This window comes from Eptatretus burgeri, chromosome 9, assembly GCF_056783735.1.
Source record: "Eptatretus burgeri isolate ZD-2024b chromosome 9, Ebu_testis_v1, whole genome shotgun sequence".
Taxonomy (NCBI): domain Eukaryota; kingdom Metazoa; phylum Chordata; class Myxini; order Myxiniformes; family Myxinidae; genus Eptatretus; species Eptatretus burgeri.
Window position 1 is genome coordinate 2,391,206 of NC_140969.1, and position 21,898 is coordinate 2,413,103.

Here is a 21,898-nt window from a genome sequence, read left to right on the forward strand (position 1 = left end):
TGAGCGACCCGAGACAATGGGGAAGCACGGTTAGTATGCTTGCACAATATGTAAGCATACCCTGCTAATAACAATTGTCACATCTGAGGCTCACGAATGTGATATGCCTCAGCATCGGGATCCTTTATCCCAGGAAATGGCTGATTGGTTTCTAACCCACGACTGCGCTTAGTTATTCTCCACTTTACCATTCCCAAGGTCACCCAAATGAGCCAAAATAGATGGATTAACATGTTTATTACCTTTTTAAGGTTTATTTACAATGAATATGGGGGAAAAGGTAGACGAGACGAGCAGTTCAGACAAACCATGCAAATCAAAAGACACAAAGAGGGAAATGGGGACACACATGGCAAACTTGTATACATGGAAGTTAAAAAAAAAAAAAACCTAACCCACACTCGGCGCCACAGATCACATTTATACCAACATTAAAATTACGTTCGTGAACTTTCCTTTGACTATGAGTGGTGTAGATGCAGGACTCCCTGCAGGTGGCACAGGAGCAAGAAGCCAAAGTGAGTCAGAAATGAGACAAGGCAGCCTTGAGAAGCAGCAGCAACGTGAGCACCTCGGGACGTGAACCCTGAACCAGCCCTCACGACCCTCTCTGTCGGCGCTTCCTCTTCACCCTTTCAGTCATCCTGCACATGAAGAGCTCCGGAGTACTGTTCTCTCCTCTCCTCCTCCTGGGAGGAGTCATCATCCTGGTCGGCCCGCCTGTGGGGCGACCCCAGTAAAATGAAATCCATTGCCTGCTTCCGGGCCATACAGCGCATCACGTCGCCATGACTGGCTCACACACTGGCCAGACAGACCGTAACACGTGTGGTACGTGTGCCTTTTGTGATGGGTGTTCCTCACCTGTCCCTGCCCAAAAACAAGAGGTGTTTACACATACAATATTACCCTGACTATGCTGTCTATAAATTACATGGAACAAAATGACACTCTGACATGCTCCTGTTAAATGGAAATCTAACCTCATCAAAACACACAGCCCATGTTGGTTGATTGATTTTTTTTTTTATCCATAGTCTAGCTTTGAACCCCCCTCTCCTTTTCTGCGTTAAAAAAAATTATATATATATATATATATATATATATATATATATATATACATATATATATATATATATATATATATTGTACAGACAAAGCAAAAAGTGGGGTTAAGCAATTGGTTCATGTCCATCCGTCAATCTGTCTGTGAATGTCAATTTTGATCGAGGAACAACTGATGTGAATTGAAAGTTATATTTTGAACATGAATAGGAAAACAAACCTGACATTTAACATAACTTTGCTTCAGAATTCATCCCAATCTCACACGGCACAGAGAGAAACGAGATAATATTTTTAACATATGTCTGACAATCAAACAAAATTGAAAATAATTCCAAACAGGAAACGCACTGTTTTTACAGGACGTCATAAGGGACACATACAACAGGCACGGATAACTGATGTAACGTGTTCGATCGGGTGGTGTCATGTCATCGACACTGCGTCAACGAGGGTAAATTATGGAATTTATTTATTTATTCGACTTTTACAATATTTATTTCATTTAAATTGAATTATATACTAGAACACTGTTAAACACAAATCACCTTCTTTGCACTTTCAAAACCCTTCTGTTTGCAGTACTTGGACACGTTAAATAAGGTGGTGTATAAGGATGGTGTGTGTATATAACACTGCTTCAGTAGCCCTAAACTTCAGGAATTATTTCAATGACCCTTGATATATCGGAGAACACTATGTGGGATACGGTGTTCTATGAACTCTAGTTTTTCATCCAAAAGGCACAACCAACAAACAAATAGGAGTAAGTACTCTACTGAGTTTGAAGCAAACAAAATGGAACAAACTTATCCTCAGGTGATGATCTATCTGTGTGTCACAAATCATTTGCATGTCTGTTCAGGTGGTGTGTTGGTACCGTGTGAGGTTAACTCTTGCATGCCAAAGATTTGATACAGAACATGCTGTTTGTGGGTTCTGACTGTGTAATGTTTGTTGAGGCGAGAAGTTTTTTTTAATGTTGGTGCATTTTTTAAATCTTCATGACAGGAGCAAGGCTTACAGAAGAGTAAGATGGAACTGACAGTGGGACAAACCGAGCTGTTCGCATATCAAGGGAATGAGCAAACAGGAAAAGAGGAAAAGAGGAGAGGGTAGAGAGGACGAAACACTGAAACCAGCAAGAAAGATGGTTGGGTTCAGAAAGGTTTTTCTTCTTCTTCGAAATGGCAGCTTGGCTGCCAGGTCGTTATCATTTTGTTGGGGCATGACTATACCACTGATGCTGTGTCCCCCCACCAGTAACACTGGTACTCATTTCACCAACCTCAGAAGGATGAATAGGCTGAATCAACCCCAACTCATGTTAATTCAGTAGCCAATGGGGCTTGAACTGAGGACCCTAAGATCCCAAGCCAGCCACTCTCCCCACTAAGCCAAGAAAATGCTTGGAAAGGTTTTTGGAATTGGGGTAATAAATATATGTCAGAATTGGATTTGACAAGAGATGGCAGTGCACTGACTGCTTGCTTGAAGCCTTAGAAGAAAGAGTGGGAAAGAACAACCTCTGGAATATGGTTCCATAGATGAGAGAAGTAAGGAATAAAAGAGTTGAGGTGTGCAGACAGTCTGGATTTTGTAAGTCTAACCAGGAGGGGGTTCTGGTGCATCCTGAGTGTTGATGGGAAAGGTCAGAGGACTGAGAGAGCAAGAGGGACAAATAAGGGAAAATGGACTGCAGAAAACAGAGACACCACTGACATGACGGCGACTGGAAAGCAACAGACCCAGTGCTACGGCCTCATATATCTATAATTCCAGCAATCTCTGTGTGTGTGTCTGTGTGTGACCGCTCTTTCTTGACAACCTCTGGTCCGATATAATTGAAACTTGCCAGATATATTGCTGGGGACCTGAGGATGTGCCTTTTCAAGGTTTGATATTAATCTGACAAGTGCTTCCCAAGTTATGGCCATTTATTTACCAAACCAATGGGAAGACACATTGCTGCGTGGGCGTGGCCGATGGGGAAGGGAAGCACAGCCACGTTCCCCATTACGGGTTACAACGTACGGGCTTCCGGAGAGTGATGACTTCGTGTATTCCAATAATTTCTCGATTTCTTATGTGCATTTATAGATCAACACAATGGCCCAAGTTATGATCGTTTTCATATTAGACGGTGTATAAATTTCGGGAACAGAGTGTTGGTATGCTCCGAACCAGGAAGTAAATTTTTTCTCTCTCTTCTCTTCTCTTTTTGTTTTTCCTTGCCACGACATTGCGAAAAGGTAAAATACGTTGGCGCTAATTGAATAATTGGGTATTAAAAATAAATTGCGAATAATCATAACTGCGAATAATATCGAACTTCCGGGTCACGCACGTACGGGCACGTGAGAGCGAAGAAACGGCCTGTGTGGTTTATTTATTTTCTTATTATTATTATTATTATTATTATTATTTTTTTTTTTTACGGGCACGTACTAGTTCTAATAATTTCTCGATTTCTTATGCGCATTTATAGCGAACGAAGTGAGCTTAATACTTAACGCGTGCACGTGAGACAATAGGAAACAACAACAACACAATAGCCCTGGCTATTTGGAATCCGTGTCGTTCGCTCTGACTTTTTGCTTCCGGTTGTTGTTAAACGCTGTGCGGTGTATAAACACGATCGGGTTTTATTTCTTTCTTGTGAATATTACTTAACGCGTGCACATGAGAGAATAGGAAACAACAAAAACAACACAATACCCTGCCAATTGTGAATCCGTGTCGTTGGCTATGACCATTTTGCTTCCGTTTTTGTTTTGTTTCTGTTTTTTTTTTTGTTTCCGGTTTTTGTCATGGGGAATGATGCATGGTGGGAGATCAGACCGGAAGTGTTTATTTATTTATTCAATAATTTTTTTTCCCAAAGTAAATTTTATTCTTCCGAAAGTGATTTTTTTTCATGACAGGAAGTGTTTGTTTTGTATTTAACATTACCGGGAGTGATTTTGAAACTCTCCGGAAGTTATATTTTCTTTTATTCTTGACCAGAAGTGATTGTTTATTTATTCAATTATTTTTTTCCCAAAGTTAATTTTAATAAAGATATCTCCCGCATCATCAAAAAATATTTTTTAATCGTGATTTACATTATTTGATTGCTGATCCCGAATCCAGGCCGAAGAAACCGGAAATTGCGTCAAAATCATCAGCTGTGCGGCGCTTACATGTACCACGGTACAGTTGGCAAGTATACAGCTGTGAACACGTAATAGGCAAAGTCAGAAGCGAATGTAAGAATTCTACGTTCGCTTCTCGGCTTTGCTTAGATAAACACAATGTGCCAATCCAGTCGTCGTTTACGAGAGCGAAGGAACGGCCTGTGTAGTTGTTTGAATTTTTTTTTGTTGTTTTTTTGGGGTTTTTTTTCTTTTTTTTCTTTTTCTCTTCTCTTCTCTTTGTGTTTCTCCTTGCGATGACATTGCGAAAAGGCAAAATACATTGGCGCTAATTGAATAATTGGCCTTTAAAACTAAATTGCGAATAATCGTAACTGCGATATGCAAACTTCTGGATAGTGAGGACTTACTGTATTCTAATAATTTCTCGATTTCTTATGCGCATTTATAGATAAACACAATGCCCCAATCCAATTATCGTTTATGAGAGCGAAGGAACGGCCTGTGTGGTTGTTGTATCTGGCACGCGGTTTGAAAGTTTTTTTTTTTTTGCACGTACGGGCATGCGAGAGCGAAGGAACGGGTTGTGTAGTTGTTTGAAAGTTTTTTTTTTTTCACGTACGGCCACGCACGTACGGCCACGCAAGTACGGGCACGCGAGAGCGAAGGAACGGCCTGTGTGGTTGTTGTATCTGGCACGCGGTTTGAAAGTTTTTTTTTTTTTGCACGTACGGGCATGCGAGAGCGAAGGAACGGGTTGTGTAGTTGTTTGAAAGTTTTTTTTTTTTCACGTACAGCCACGCACGTACGGGCACGCGAGAGCGAAGGAACGGCCTGTGTGGTTGTTGTATCTGGCACGCGGTTTGAAAGTTTTTTTTTTTTTGCACGTACGGGCATGCGAGAGCGAAGGAACGGGTTGTGTAGTTGTTTGAAAGTTTGTTTTTTTTTTCACGTACGGCCACGCACGTACGGGCACGCGAGAGCGAAGGAACGGCCTGTGTGGTTGTTCTATCTGGCACGCGGTTTGAAAGTTTTTTTTTTTTTGCACGTACGGCCACGCACGTATGGCCACGCAAGTACGGGCACGCGAGAGCGAAGGAACGGCCTGTGTGGTTGTTGTATCTGGCACGCGGTTTGAAAGTTTTTTTTTTTTGCACGTACGGGCATGCGAGAGCGAAGGAACGGGTTGTGTAGTTGTTTGAAAGTTTTTTTTTTTTCACGTACGGCCACGCACGTACGGCCACGCAAGTACGGGCACGTGAGAGCGAAGGAACGGCCTGTGTGGTTGTTGTATCTGGCACGCGGTTTGAAAGTTTTTTTTTTTTTTGCACGTACGGGCATGCGAGAGCGAAGGAACGGGTTGTGTAGTTGTTTGAAAGTTTGTTTTTTTTTGCACGTACGGCCACGCACGTACGGCCACGCAAGTACGGGCACGCGAGAGCGAAGGAACGGCCTGTGTGGTTGTTGTTTCTGGCGCGCAGTTTGAAAGTTTTTATTTTTATTTTTTGCATGTACGGCCACGCACATACGGCCACACACTTACGGGCATGCACTAGTCATGGGCAATTCCAATAATTTTGAGAGATTTCTATTCCACAGAATCCAGGAGACAGATGTGATGGTGGGGCACCAGTTCATAGTGGAGAGCATTATTCTACTGAGCTGCAGATAAAGGTCTTGGAGACTGTGAATTCCTCTGACTTTCCAAGGAAAGACCTTCATCAGTGGAGGATGTCCAGTCCTTGGCTGGCTTTGGAGGCCATCTTTGCTATGTGGTCAGCTCATGAAAGGAACTTGCATGTGTTTCTGAGAGCTTGATGACTGATGGAATTCCTTACCACACACACTGCAAGTATGAGGTTTCTCTCCTGTGTGCATTTGTGCCTTTGAAGAGTGGCCAAATGACCGAAGGATTTTGTGCACACCTTACATGCATAACGGCACTCACCTGTGCGAATTCACATGTCTCTAACTGTATATGGAGGAATTGAATCTCTTTCCACAAACCTGGCAGGTATGTGGCTTCTCTCCCATGTGAAAATGAGCATGTGCTGTGAAGGTGCTTTTATCACCCGTACTAGAAGGACGATCAGTGCATTTGTACTTTTTATCATTGGAAGCTGCTCGATGCCTCTCCATGTACACCTGCAAGGTGGCCACGGTGGTGAAGCTGTGAGAGCAAACAGTGCAGATGTACTTCCCAAAGTGATTTTCCCATTTACCAAGCACCAGGTCCATGTCCTCCTCTTCACGACCAATTGAGTCCTTGTCTTCGATCTGTATCCGTAGGACGCCACTTTCAGTCTCCTCGACGCGGTTCGACATTCTCACAATGTCCCGCATGACGATCCGTTCTGATCCTCGCCTCGCACCACTCCATGTGCCATGTACCGACATAGTACATGGTGTTCGGTGAATTTTCGTGTGGACAAAGCATGGAATCGAACCCTCAAGCAAACGGGCTTGGCTCGAAGACAGAGAGCTCTGAGGATCTCGAACCCCAGACCCATATCCATGGCTCAGAGAGACTCCTCCATCATGCCCTGGATTTCCAACCGAGCAGGGACAGAATTGAGGCCGCCGCAGGCTCTCATCCTCTCCATTTTCTGTCATAGCAAAGGCCAGCTTAACGATGTGGTCAGCCCATGGAATCTCTTTTTACCGACAAAGCAAGGAAAGAGACTAGGGTGCAAGACTAGAAAGGAGGCAGTAGAAGACAGAAAGACCACCAACCTGTCTGCAATGGGAAAGTTAGAGGCCCATAGACACAGCTTCATTGCGAGAGATTCCAATAATATTGAAGGCCTTGGTTTCCATGGCATCAAGTTGAACAAAGTGTGAGGCAGAGGCACCTGCCCAAAAGGGAGAGCAGTACTCCACAAACTGTGGATGAAGGTGGATGCGAGTTCAGGAGTGCCAAGGAAGGACTTGGTACGATGGAGGATGTCCAGTCGGTGGCTAGCTTTGGAGGCCAATTTTGAAATGTGGTTTACCCAAGAAAGATCATGGCTGATAGTGAGACCCAGGAGTCGGAATGACCGAACTTCCTCGAGAGGATTGCGAAGAAAGTAAATAGGAAGGTTTGCCAGATGGTTCTTTTGGAGAGAGAGATAGTGAGAGTGAGATTTATCAGGATTGAAAGACATATTCCAAGTGTTTGACCATCTTGTGATTTTTCAAGGTCTGAAGAGAGGGAAGAGGCTGCAGCCTGCCTGTCTGAAGGAGGTCACGGCCGAGTGTTGAGTCATCAGCAAATCGGTAAAGAGGATTTTCCAGAGAGTGAGAGAGATCATTGATGAAGATCAAGAATAGGACTGGGCCCAGAGCACTGCTTTGGTGGCACTCCAGCCTTTAAATGTTGAGATGAAAGGATTCCGTAGAGAGCCACACGTTGGCTACGAGAGTGGAGGAAGTCAGCAACTTCAGCTATTTCATGTTTGCATTTTGAAAAGTTCTTATTAGTTATTTCTTAATCGTGAAACAGTGCTACCCAGTGCTGATGTTGATTAAAATCCTCGTGACCTTTGCATCCTCTTCTCAGGAGGAAGAGGAGGGAGGGAGGGAGGATGTATGGTCCCTGCAGCAATATTCTGTCATGGGGATTCCTTCCTTTCTGATACCTCATTTAATAGACCTCGTACCAGATCCTCTGTAAACAACTACGTGGCACGTTGTCACCGATCTCAGCTGCTATGTTCTTTTCTCCTTGTATCCTGTTTCATTTGCTTTGTAACTCCCCACTTGCTCGACGTCGGAAGGGTTTAATTTCCCTTTTGCTATTTTAACATTATCTTATCTTATCATCCCTTCCGTTTTTTATTTGCTCTCAAATAAGTTGCTTCTAAATTTCCTGCCAACAAAACTCTTCCCTCTCGCCAAGCTACCCGCCCCCGGACATCCAGCATGCGTGGCGTGACATGATGTGACATCGAGCTCGCATGGTGGCTTCGAGTGACTGCACACCAATATTGACATTTTCGGCTTTGCATGGTCCTTTCATCGAAATGGACTCGGGGAAAGCAGGTGCAAGATGTGACTAACACATGAATACTTATTAATGTTACCGATAAACAGCCTGACATGTGTATTCCATTGGCATGCAGAGAACTAGTAACGGGGTGGGTGCACTTGAAATTAGCTTAAAAGGAGTTTCACAGGTTAAAGGATCAATTAACGAGATGGCCGGTGAGCGTGGATGGCGGCTCAATGGGTGAGCCAGTAATGACTTCTTGTGTTCCTTTGGTGTGGATACAATTCATACGGCTTTTCAAGGGCAAGGTTTCACCGACTGCACGTCTCCCCTCTCCCACAACATAATTGTATCTGTCTAACTGACAGGGGGAGAGTTGTGTAGGTGGTGGGGGAAGGTGGGGTCGGGTACTCCAGCTTCCTGTGAAATGGTCACATTTTGAGATATTTTCCCCCCACCAATTATGGAAGTAGGGGTAATAATAATTGTACGATCACAATGGTAATTAGAATGAACGGTGAGTCAAATGGTCTATTTACTGGTCATATTTTAGGTTGTATGTAAGCCTGTTTGGTGCTCCCGTCCGAGCATGTAGCTCATGAAGTTGTGAACCTAGATTGACATCTGATATATACTATCGTTACATGGAAAGGAAAGGGGATGAGGGGCGGGCCATTGATAGAATGTGGTAAGACTTTAACTTGGTCCATGTATTCGGGTGGGATTATGCCTGTATTAGGGATTTGTCAGAGGTAAGTCACTGAGGAAGCAATGATTCTAAAGTCTAAACAACAGAGCAGAACAGGGTAAGGGTGTATTGTGCAAAACCTCCTGTGCAGGGGAGGCTAAGTGGATGACTTGAGCACAAAAAGGCACCAGGAAAGCACAATGCACCTGAGAAGAACATGGGACCATGGGCTGCTTGGCCAAAGATAGCAGGCCGTGGCGGAGAAGTGGCCCGTAGCAATCTGGTTAAGAGCAGAACTCGATGACGAGGGGTCGCCCTGCATGGTGGGTGGGGGAGGAGAGGGGGCCCGAGAGATAGCACCAACCATGGACAGCGGGAGGCTGGAAAGGTGGTCCCAGAGGTGGTAAAGGCTGTATCCACCCATGTGCGCAGCTGTTAACTTGGCTTCTTGGTGGAGACTAAGGGTCTCTCTCTCTCTCTCTCTCTCTCTCTCTCTCTCTCTCTCTCTCTCTCTCTCTCTCTCTCTCTCTCTCTCTCTCTCTCTCTCTCTCTCTCTCTCTCTCTCTCTCTCTCTCTCTCTCTCTCTCTCTCTCTCTCTCTCTCTCCCTCTCTCCCTCTCTCTCTCTCCCTCTCTCTCTCTCTCTCTCTCTCTCTCTCTCTCTCTCTCTCTCTCTCTCTCTCTCTCTCTCTCTCTCTCTCTCTCTCTCTCTCTCTCCCTCTCTCCCTCTCTCCTTCTCTCCCTCTCTCCCTCTCTCCCTCTCTCCCTCTCTCCCTCCCCTCCCTCTCTCCCTCTCTCCCCCTCTCCCTCTCTCCCTCTCTCCCTCTCTCCCCCTCTCCCCTCTCCCCCTCTCCCCCTCTCCCCCTCTCCCCTCTCCCCTCTCCCCCTCTCCCCCTCTTCCCCTCTCCCCCTCTCCCCCTCTCCCCCTCTCCCCTCTCCCCCTCTTCCCCCCTCTCTCTCTCTCTCTCTCTCTCTCTCTCTCTCTTGACGATGAGGACTGTTTGGAGAGATGTGGATGTCACCTCCTCATTGCCGTCATCTCCTCTTCCACCCTGAGCCACATTTTTCCCTGTACCAAGCCAGCCTTCATGACCACGATCATCCTGGCCAGATCGTGCCTGCATTAAGCCTGCTATCCCCTTTGTCTGGTTGAATCTGGGATTGTTAGCACCATTAGCGGGGGTTATCTTTTTGCTTGTATATAAGTGACTGTGCTTTCCCTTCATCATCATGCGGAAATGTTAGGTAATCCTGTTGAATCTTCCTTATTCTCTATTTGTGTCCGTCGACCACTTGGTTTATTCTCTCTTATTTGTTCGCAGTTTGTCCATCATTCTCACCATACATATTTCAATAAACATTTGAATTGTAATGAAACGTTTTCCTGCCTTCCTGCCTGTGTGTGAGCGACTGCCAAATTTGGTTTATCTGTTGGAAGATCCTTGGGGGATCGAAAAGAGTTAATTTTGAACTCAGTGACTTTAAACATCATTTCGGTCATTTACAGGGGTTATACAAACTCCTGGCTCAGGTCGTCCGCATTAGCTCGATATCTGATGTGACACTACGATGATTTGTTCATTGGCACATGTCTTTATAATTCATGTAAAATGTACACTGACGGATCTACATGTCGTTGCCACAGATGTGATGTACTGTCTATGATTTCACTGCAACATGAATTAAATTTCACTGTTAAACAATAATGATAATATAATAATAATAACTAGAGGGGGAGCACTCGGGAGAGTGCAAAACCTCCGCCGCCAATACTGCTGGGTCACTCAAGTGAACCTTATATCTTATTCATTAAATATGATGTCAACAGTGCTGACAGAGTTATAGTTCTTTTCTCCAACATTTTTTTTTGGGGGGGGGGTTGGAAATCACTTAAAACATGTAGAAACGCAAAAAAAAAATCGTAATTTTGTTGAAAAAAGTTGCAAAATCTTTTTTTTCTCGAACAATTTTTTTTGGGGGGGTTGGAAATCATTAAAAACATGTAGAATTGCAAAAAAAAATTTTTCCCTTTTTTTGGAGGGGGGGGACCAAGTCCAAAATTTAATGGCATGATCCTTGGACCATACCTAACCCCCCCCCCCACCAAGTTTCGTCGAAATCCGTCGAGGAGTTTTCCGTAATACTGTTCACAAACAAACAAACAGAAAGGGGTGAAAACAGTAACCTCCATCCATATTCGAAGATGGCGGAGGTTAATAAACAAGTATAATTAGGCCGCTCTGGTCTGAAGTAATCATCTTCACTCGGATTCTTCCTCGTAACCATTGTTGTGCAATATGTTTTGTATGTTTAAGGATTTTTGTTCCGATATTTTCCTCCATATTAGTATTTGTATTTCTCCTGGACACTTCATCTTACTTGGCATTTGGTATTATTTTTCACATTCCAAGTAAATTAGTATTTGTATTTCTCCTGGACACTTCATCTTACTTGGCATTTGGTATTATTTTTCACATTCCAGGTTAATTAGTATTTGTATTTCTCCTGGACACTTCCTCTTACTTGGCATTTGGTATTATTTTTCACATTCCAGGTTAATTAGTATTTGTATTTCTCCTGGACACTTCCTCTTACTTGGCATTTGGTATTATTTTTCACATTCCAGGTTAATTAGTATTTGTATTTCTCCTGGACACTTCCTCTTATTTGACATTTGGTATTATTTTTCACATTCCAGGTTAATTAGTATTTGTATTTCTCCTGGACACTTCCTCTTACTTGGCATTTGGTATTATTTTTCACATTCCAGGTTAATTAGTATTTGTATTTCTCCTGGACACTTCCTCTTACTTGGCATTTGGTATTATTTTTCACATTCCAGGTTAATTAGTATTTGTATTTCTCCTGGACACTTCCTCTTATTTGACATTTGGTATTATTTTTCACATTCCAAGTTAATTAGTATTTGTATTTCTCCTGGACACTTCCTCTTACTTGGCATTTGGTATTATTTTTCACATTCCAGGTTAATTAGTATTTGTATTTCTCCTGGACACTTCCTCTTACTTGGCATTTGGTATTATTTTTCACATTCCAGGTTAATTAGTATTTGTATTTCTCCTGGACACTTCCTCTTACTTGGCATTTGGTATTATTTTTCACATTCCAGGTTAATTAGTATTTGTATTTCTCCTGGACACTTCCTCTTACTTGGCATTTGGTATTATTTTTCACATTCCAGGTTAATTAGTATTTGTATTTCTCCTGGACACTTCCTCTTATTTGACATTTGGTATTATTTTTCACATTCCAGGTTAATTAGTATTTGTATTTCTCCTGGACACTTCCTCTTACTTGGCATTTGGTATTATTTTTCACATTCCAGGTTAATTACTATTTGTATTTCTCCTGGACACTTCCTCTTACTTGGCATTTGGTATTATTTTTCACATTCCAGGTTAATTAGTATTTGTATTTCTCCTGGACACTTCCTCTTATTTGACATTTGGTATTATTTTTCACATTCCAGGTTAATTAGTATTTGTATTTCTCCTGGACACTTCATCTTACTTGGCATTTGGTATTATTTTTCACATTCCAAGTAAATTAGTATTTGTATTTCTCCTGGACACTTCCTCTTATTTGACATTTGGTATTATTTTTCACATTCCAGGTTAATTACTATTTGTATTTCTCCTGGACACTTCCTCTTACTTGGCATTTGGTATTATTTTTCACATTCCAGGTTAATTAGTATTTGTATTTCTCCTGGACACTTCCTCTTACTTGGCATTTGGTATTATTTTTCACATTCCAGGTTAATTAGTATTTGTATTTCTCCTGGACACTTCCTCTTATTTGACATTTGGTATTATTTTTCACATTCCAAGTTAATTACTATTTGTATTTCTCCTGGACACTTCCTCTTACTTGGCATTTGGTATTATTTTTCACATTCCAAGTTAATTAGGATTTGTATTTCTCCTGGACACTTCCTCTTATTTGACATTTGGTATTATTTTTCACATTCCAGGTTAATTAGTATTTGTATTTCTCCTGGACACTTCCTCTTACTTGGCATTTGGTATTATTTTTCACATTCCAAGTTAATTAGGATTTGTATTTCTCCTGGACACTTCCTCTTACTTGGCATTTGGTATTATTTTTCACATTCCAAGTTAATTACTATTTGTATTTCTCCTGGACACTTCCTCTTACTTGGCATTTGGTATTATTTTTCACATTCCAAGTTAATTAGTATTTGTATTTCTCCTGGACACTTCCTCTTATTTGGCATTTGGTATTATTTTTCACATTCCAAGTTAATTACTATTTGTATTTCTCCTGGACACTTCATCTTACTTGGCATTTGGTATTATTTTTCACATTCCAAGTTAATTACTATTTGTATTTCTCCTGGACACTTCCTCTTACTTGGCATTTGGTATTATTTTTCACATTCCAGGTTAATTAATATTTGTATTTCTCCTGGACACTTCCTCTTACTTGGCATTTGGTATTATTTTTCACATTCCAAGTAAATTAGTATTTGTATTTCTCCTGGACACTTCCTCTTATTTGACATTTGGTATTATTTTTCACATTCCAGGTTAATTACTATTTGTATTTCTCCTGGACACTTCCTCTTACTTGGCATTTGGTATTATTTTTCACATTCCAGGTTAATTAGTATTTGTATTTCTCCTGGACACTTCCTCTTATTTGACATTTGGTATTATTTTTCACATTCCAAGTTAATTACTATTTGTATTTCTCCTGGACACTTCCTCTTACTTGGCATTTGGTATTATTTTTCACATTCCAAGTTAATTAGGATTTGTATTTCTCCTGGACACTTCCTCTTATTTGACATTTGGTATTATTTTTCACATTCCAGGTTAATTAGTATTTGTATTTCTCCTGGACACTTCCTCTTACTTGGCATTTGGTATTATTTTTCACATTCCAAGTTAATTAGGATTTGTATTTCTCCTGGACACTTCCTCTTATTTGGCATTTGGTATTATTTTTCACATTCCAGGTTAATTAGTATTTGTATTTCTCCTGGACACTTCCTCTTACTTGGCATTTGGTATTATTTTTCACATTCCAAGTTAATTAGGATTTGTATTTCTCTTGGACACTTCCTCTTACTTGGCATTTGGTATTATTTTTCACATTCCAAGTTAATTACTATTTGTATTTCTCCTGGACACTTCCTCTTACTTGGCATTTGGTATTATTTTTCACATTCCAAGTTAATTAGTATTTGTATTTCTCCTGGACACTTCCTCTTATTTGACATTTGGTATTATTTTTCACATTCCAAGTTAATTACTATTTGTATTTCTCCTGGACACTTCCTCTTACTTGGCATTTGGTATTATTTTTCACATTCCAAGTTAATTAGGATTTGTATTTCTCCTGGACACTTCCTCTTATTTGACATTTGGTATTATTTTTCACATTCCAAGTTAATTACTATTTGTATTTCTCCTGGACACTTCCTCTTACTTGGCATTTGGTATTATTTTTCACATTCCAAGTTAATTAGGATTTGTATTTCTCCTGGATACTTCCTCTTATTTGACATTTGGTATTATTTTTCACATTCCAGGTTAATTAGTATTTGTATTTCTCCTGGACACTTCCTCTTATTTGACATTTGGTATTATTTTTCACATTCCAAGTTAATTAGGATTTGTATTTCTCCTGGACACTTCCTCTTATTTGGCATTTGGTATTATTTTTCACATTCCAGGTTAATTAGTATTTGTATTTCTCCTGGACACTTCCTCTTACTTGGCATTTGGTATTATTTTTCACATTCCAAGTTAATTAGGATTTGTATTTCTCCTGGACACTTCCTCTTACTTGGCATTTGGTATTATTTTTCACATTCCAAGTTAATTACTATTTGTATTTCTCCTGGACACTTCCTCTTACTTGGCATTTGGTATTATTTTTCACATTCCAAGTTAATTAGGATTTGTATTTCTCCTGGACACTTCCTCTTACTTGGCATTTGGTATTATTTTTCACATTCCAAGTTAATTAGTATTTGTATTTCTCCTGGACACTTCCTCTTACTTGGCATTTGGTATTATTTTTCACATTCCAAGTTAATTACTATTTGTATTTCTCCTGGACACTTCCTCTTACTTGGCATTTGGTATTATTTTTCACATTCCAGGTTAATTAGTATTTGTATTTCTCCTGGACACTTCCTCTTATTTGACATTTGGTATTATTTTTCACATTCCAAGTTAATTAGTATTTGTATTTCTCCTGGACACTTCCTCTTACTTGGCATTTGGTATTATTTTTCACATTCCAGGTTAATTAGTATTTGTATTTCTCCTGGACACTTCCTCTTACTTGGCATTTGGTATTATTTTTCACATTCCAGGTTAATTAGTATTTGTATTTCTCCTGGACACTTCCTCTTACTTGGCATTTGGTATTATTTTTCACATTCCAGGTTAATTAGTATTTGTATTTCTCCTGGACACTTCCTCTTACTTGGCATTTGGTATTATTTTTCACATTCCAGGTTAATTAGTATTTGTATTTCTCCTGGACACTTCCTCTTATTTGACATTTGGTATTATTTTTCACATTCCAGGTTAATTAGTATTTGTATTTCTCCTGGACACTTCCTCTTACTTGGCATTTGGTATTATTTTTCACATTCCAGGTTAATTACTATTTGTATTTCTCCTGGACACTTCCTCTTACTTGGCATTTGGTATTATTTTTCACATTCCAGGTTAATTAGTATTTGTATTTCTCCTGGACACTTCCTCTTATTTGACATTTGGTATTATTTTTCACATTCCAGGTTAATTAGTATTTGTATTTCTCCTGGACACTTCATCTTACTTGGCATTTGGTATTATTTTTCACATTCCAAGTAAATTAGTATTTGTATTTCTCCTGGACACTTCCTCTTATTTGACATTTGGTATTATTTTTCACATTCCAGGTTAATTACTATTTGTATTTCTCCTGGACACTTCCTCTTACTTGGCATTTGGTATTATTTTTCACATTCCAGGTTAATTAGTATTTGTATTTCTCCTGGACACTTCCTCTTACTTGGCATTTGGTATTATTTTTCACATTCCAGGTTAATTAGTATTTGTATTTCTCCTGGACACTTCCTCTTATTTGACATTTGGTATTATTTTTCACATTCCAAGTTAATTACTATTTGTATTTCTCCTGGACACTTCCTCTTACTTGGCATTTGGTATTATTTTTCACATTCCAAGTTAATTAGGATTTGTATTTCTCCTGGACACTTCCTCTTATTTGACATTTGGTATTATTTTTCACATTCCAGGTTAATTAGTATTTGTATTTCTCCTGGACACTTCCTCTTACTTGGCATTTGGTATTATTTTTCACATTCCAAGTTAATTAGGATTTGTATTTCTCCTGGACACTTCCTCTTACTTGGCATTTGGTATTATTTTTCACATTCCAAGTTAATTACTATTTGTATTTCTCCTGGACACTTCCTCTTACTTGGCATTTGGTATTATTTTTCACATTCCAAGTTAATTAGTATTTGTATTTCTCCTGGACACTTCCTCTTATTTGGCATTTGGTATTATTTTTCACATTCCAAGTTAATTACTATTTGTATTTCTCCTGGACACTTCATCTTACTTGGCATTTGGTATTATTTTTCACATTCCAAGTTAATTACTATTTGTATTTCTCCTGGACACTTCCTCTTACTTGGCATTTGGTATTATTTTTCACATTCCAGGTTAATTAGTATTTGTATTTCTCCTGGACACTTCCTCTTACTTGGCATTTGGTATTATTTTTCACATTCCAAGTAAATTAGTATTTGTATTTCTCCTGGACACTTCCTCTTATTTGACATTTGGTATTATTTTTCACATTCCAGGTTAATTACTATTTGTATTTCTCCTGGACACTTCCTCTTACTTGGCATTTGGTATTATTTTTCACATTCCAGGTTAATTAGTATTTGTATTTCTCCTGGACACTTCCTCTTATTTGACATTTGGTATTATTTTTCACATTCCAAGTTAATTACTATTTGTATTTCTCCTGGACACTTCCTCTTACTTGGCATTTGGTATTATTTTTCACATTCCAAGTTAATTAGGATTTGTATTTCTCCTGGACACTTCCTCTTATTTGACATTTGGTATTATTTTTCACATTCCAGGTTAATTAGTATTTGTATTTCTCCTGGACACTTCCTCTTACTTGGCATTTGGTATTATTTTTCACATTCCAAGTTAATTAGGATTTGTATTTCTCCTGGACACTTCCTCTTATTTGGCATTTGGTATTATTTTTCACATTCCAGGTTAATTAGTATTTGTATTTCTCCTGGACACTTCCTCTTACTTGGCATTTGGTATTATTTTTCACATTCCAAGTTAATTAGGATTTGTATTTCTCTTGGACACTTCCTCTTACTTGGCATTTGGTATTATTTTTCACATTCCAAGTTAATTACTATTTGTATTTCTCCTGGACACTTCCTCTTACTTGGCATTTGGTATTATTTTTCACATTCCAAGTTAATTAGTATTTGTATTTCTCCTGGACACTTCCTCTTATTTGACATTTGGTATTATTTTTCACATTCCAAGTTAATTACTATTTGTATTTCTCCTGGACACTTCCTCTTACTTGGCATTTGGTATTATTTTTCACATTCCAAGTTAATTAGGATTTGTATTTCTCCTGGACACTTCCTCTTATTTGACATTTGGTATTATTTTTCACATTCCAAGTTAATTACTATTTGTATTTCTCCTGGACACTTCCTCTTACTTGGCATTTGGTATTATTTTTCACATTCCAAGTTAATTAGGATTTGTATTTCTCCTGGATACTTCCTCTTATTTGACATTTGGTATTATTTTTCACATTCCAGGTTAATTAGTATTTGTATTTCTCCTGGACACTTCCTCTTATTTGACATTTGGTATTATTTTTCACATTCCAGGTTAATTAGTATTTGTATTTCTCCTGGACACTTCCTCTTATTTGGCATTTGGTATTATTTTTCACATTCCAGGTTAATTAGTATTTGTATTTCTCCTGGACACTTCCTCTTACTTGGCATTTGGTATTATTTTTCACATTCCAAGTTAATTAGGATTTGTATTTCTCCTGGACACTTCCTCTTACTTGGCATTTGGTATTATTTTTCACATTCCAAGTTAATTACTATTTGTATTTCTCCTGGACACTTCCTCTTACTTGGCATTTGGTATTATTTTTCACATTCCAAGTTAATTAGGATTTGTATTTCTCCTGGACACTTCCTCTTACTTGGCATTTGGTATTATTTTTCACATTCCAAGTTAATTAGTATTTGTATTTCTCCTGGACACTTCCTCTTATTTGACATTTGGTATTATTTTTCACATTCCAAGTTAATTACTATTTGTATTTCTCCTGGACAATTCCTCTTACTTGGCATTTGGTATTATTTTTCACATTCCAAGTTAATTAGGATTTGTATTTCTCCTGGATACTTCCTCTTATTTGACATTTGGTATTATTTTTCACATTCCAGGTTAATTAGTATTTGTATTTCTCCTGGACACTTCCTCTTATTTGACATTTGGTATTATTTTTCACATTCCAAGTTAATTACTATTTGTATTTCTCCTGGACACTTCCTCTTACTTGGCATTTGGTATTATTTTTCACATTCCAAGTTAATTAGGATTTGTATTTCTCCTGGACACTTCCTCTTACTTGGCATTTGGTATTATTTTTCACATTCCAAGTTAATTAGGATTTGTATTTCTCCTGGACACTTCCTCTTATTTGACATTTGGTATTATTTTTCACATTCCAAGTTAATTAGTATTTGTATTTCTCCTGGACACTTCCTCTTATTTGACATTTGGTATTATTTTTCACATTCCAGGTTAATTAGTATTTGTATTTCTCCTGGACACTTCCTCTTATTTGACATTTGGTATTATTTTTCACATTCCAAGTTAATTAGTATTTGTATTTCTCCTGGACACTTCCTCTTATTTGACATTTGGTATTATTTTTCACATTCCAGGTTAATTAGTATTTGTATTTCTCCTGGACACTTCCTCTTACTTGGCATTTGGTATTATTTTTCACATTCCAAGTTAATTAGGATTTGTATTTCTCCTGGACACTTCCTCTTATTTGACATTTGGTATTATTTTTCACATTCCAGGTTAATTAGTATTTGTATTTCTCCTGGACACTTCCTCTTACTTGGCATTTGGTATTATTTTTCACATTCCAAGTTAATTAGGATTTGTATTTCTCCTGGACACTTCCTCTTATTTGACATTTGGTATTATTTTTCACATTCCAGGTTAATTAGTATTTGTATTTCTCCTGGACACTTCCTCTTATTTGACATTTGGTATTATTTTTCACATTCCAAGTTAATTAGGATTTGTATTTCTCCTGGACACTTCCTCTTATTTGACATTTGGTATTATTTTTCACATTCCAGGTTAATCGAGTGTTTTTTTGTTTTTCAATCTTTAAATGATGGAAATGTTTGCTGGAAGTAAAACAGAACTCAAATTTCAAGAATTGAGATTTCCAAGATGTTATCGTGACCAATATTTTCATTTCACATTTGTACGTGGAAATGAAAGTCCATTTTGCATCGTTTATGCAATTTGTGAATTTCCCAGTAATTTATGCAGAAATATTCGCCATAATCTAGCATTTAGAGTTTTGTGATTGGTGGCGAAAAGCACGTGACATCAATCACAAAGGTCTCTTACTCCACGATGGCCATGAAACACGTCACCAACTGATTTGAACTCCTCGTGAGCAAAACGTGGCTCGTGCCTCCTCCTGAATTACTGGGACGTTCACTGCAAGTTGCAAATGTGCCGCTTAATGGACATTATCTTTGGTGAAAATTTTCACTTGACGATGACGTTCAATTCTTGAGATTCTATTGTTATTGCAATTTAAGCTGTTTTGTTGTGTTTTACGTGCATACAATGTCCTCCTCGCTGGAAAGGATTATGAATAATACATGTGAGAGGATGTCACTGAAAACTGCAATCTCATGAATACCGATGAGTTGCTGAGCATGTGCGCACGTCTGTGCCCGTGTGTAGGTGCCAACCAGGATGGGAGGGAGAGTTTTGTGATCGTTGCACGTCCTACCCTGGCTGTGTACATGGCTCCTGCCAGCAGCCATGGCAATGCAACTGTGAGCCAGGCTGGACGGGACGTTTTTGCAACAAAGGTAGGTACTGCCCAAAATCGAAGATACACCCGTGGGTGTATCTACACCTGTGGGTAAAAATGCTAACACGTGGGATTAACAATTGCCATTCGGAGCTACTCACAATGAACATCAGGTGCACATGAAGAAGAATGACATTTTGTTTATAATAATACATAGATAGTACAATTGTTGTATGCTCTGTTATAGTAACCCTGGCTGGGTTTTGCACCATCGGCATAAATATGTCAGGAAAAGCTCTATTTGTTTTGACAGCAGACTAAATCCACAGGAGGAAAGATAAATTTATTAAAGTTACATAAATGACTGATCAAAGCTCAATTATGTCTTTTAGAAAAACACAAAGCAAGCAACAACCATTCTGATATAATTTTAATGGTAATAACGAATATGTCCACCCATCACCTTTAAAACCATTAGGGACACTTTCAAATTATTTTGTGATGAACACTTGTGGAATAAGACCTTACAAAGATCATCTTCTTCCAAAGATCATCTCAGCAGCTGGGATTTTTTTTCTTTTTTACTTTTGTCTTTGTCCAAATAGTCCCAAACAGCTTCAACGGTATTGAGATCTGGGCTTTGAGGGGGCCATTCGATGTGTTGAAGGATTCCAGCTTCCTCTTTCTTTTGTAATTAACTTTTAATTATTCCAGCTGAGTGTTTTGGATCATTATCTTGCTGGAAGATAAATTATGGACCAATAAATCTTACAACACTGGGGGATAGCATGGTAGATTAAAACTTGTTTGTACCTTGCTGCAGTTGATATGCTATCAATTTTCCAACACCACATGAGGATACACACCCCAAACCTGAATTGAACCTCCTCCATGCTTAATTGTTGAGTTGAAGGAAGGCTCTTTATAAAGTTAAGTTTCCCATTGTCTCACATACTGTCTTTGATTAGAACCAAATAACTGTAACTTTGACTCGTCTGTCCAAATAACTAATGACCATTGTTCCATCATCCAATTTCTGTGTTCTTGTGCATAGTTTAACCTTTTAGTCTTGTTCTCCTTTCTTAACAGACGTTTACTTACTGCAACACGTCCTTTAAGTTCTGATTTCAAAAGTGACCTTCGTACTGTTTATGGATGGACGATGACACCTGAGCCTTCTGCCAGTTCTGTTGTCAATTCAACGTGTCTCTTACTTGTATTCCTTAAGGATATTATCTTCAAGTATTGTTCATCCTTGTTAGACTCCTTTTTGGGTCTTCCAATCCTGGGTTTGTAAATAACAGATGATGTTTCTTTGTGCTTGTTGATTGTGTTTCGGTTACCACACCTTGGTGATCAAGTGATATAAGTGATTTCACGAAATTTATTTCCTTCTTTACACAGAACCACAATTCCATGATGATCTTCTATTGAACATGTATCCATTTTGTTTGCAGCTAACAGTTAATCATGATAGATATGTTTTATGTTGTTTACAAAGTGGGCTTTTAGCTTTTGGATGTGTTCAGAGGAACACCTGACAATGAGTAATCAACGATTTGATTGGTAAATGTGATTGATTAGCGACTACACCATTTCATATTGGATAGTAATCATTTTTGGTTTACTTTGAGTTATGAAGACAAGTTTTTGAAGACTCTGATCAATGTAAATTCAAGATTGCTAAATGACATGCTTGGTTTCTTCTCATCAAAACTAAGCTGTATTAATAACAGTCAACGTTGTTATAACAGTGAAAAACACTGGTGGAAGTCTTGAGTATATTGTTGAGGCTCAAAACTTCCATATATTTAACTCCTGAATGTGTTAGGACTTTTGTACAGCAGCATGTGTGTGTGTGTATATATGTA

The 21,898-nt window shown here is 38.9% G+C and overlaps 1 protein-coding gene across 8 annotated transcripts in view; it reads left to right on the top strand.

Moving 5' to 3' along the window:
• LOC147019429 (uncharacterized) overlaps positions 1–21,898 on the top strand; it is a 112,119-nt gene that overhangs the window by 76,484 nt on the left and 13,737 nt on the right. For 6 of the 8 annotated variants that reach the window (XM_085893892.1, XM_085893893.1, XM_085893897.1 and 3 more), the window contains one exon: positions 19,955–20,085. In XM_085893892.1, coding sequence (XP_085750018.1) covers positions 19,955–20,085 — 131 coding nt within the window. Of the gene's footprint in view, positions 1–1,427; positions 1,520–8,096; positions 8,232–19,954; positions 20,086–21,898 lie in introns of those variants that run through there. The other 2 variants (XM_085893898.1, XM_085893899.1) reach the window with 2 other exon arrangements.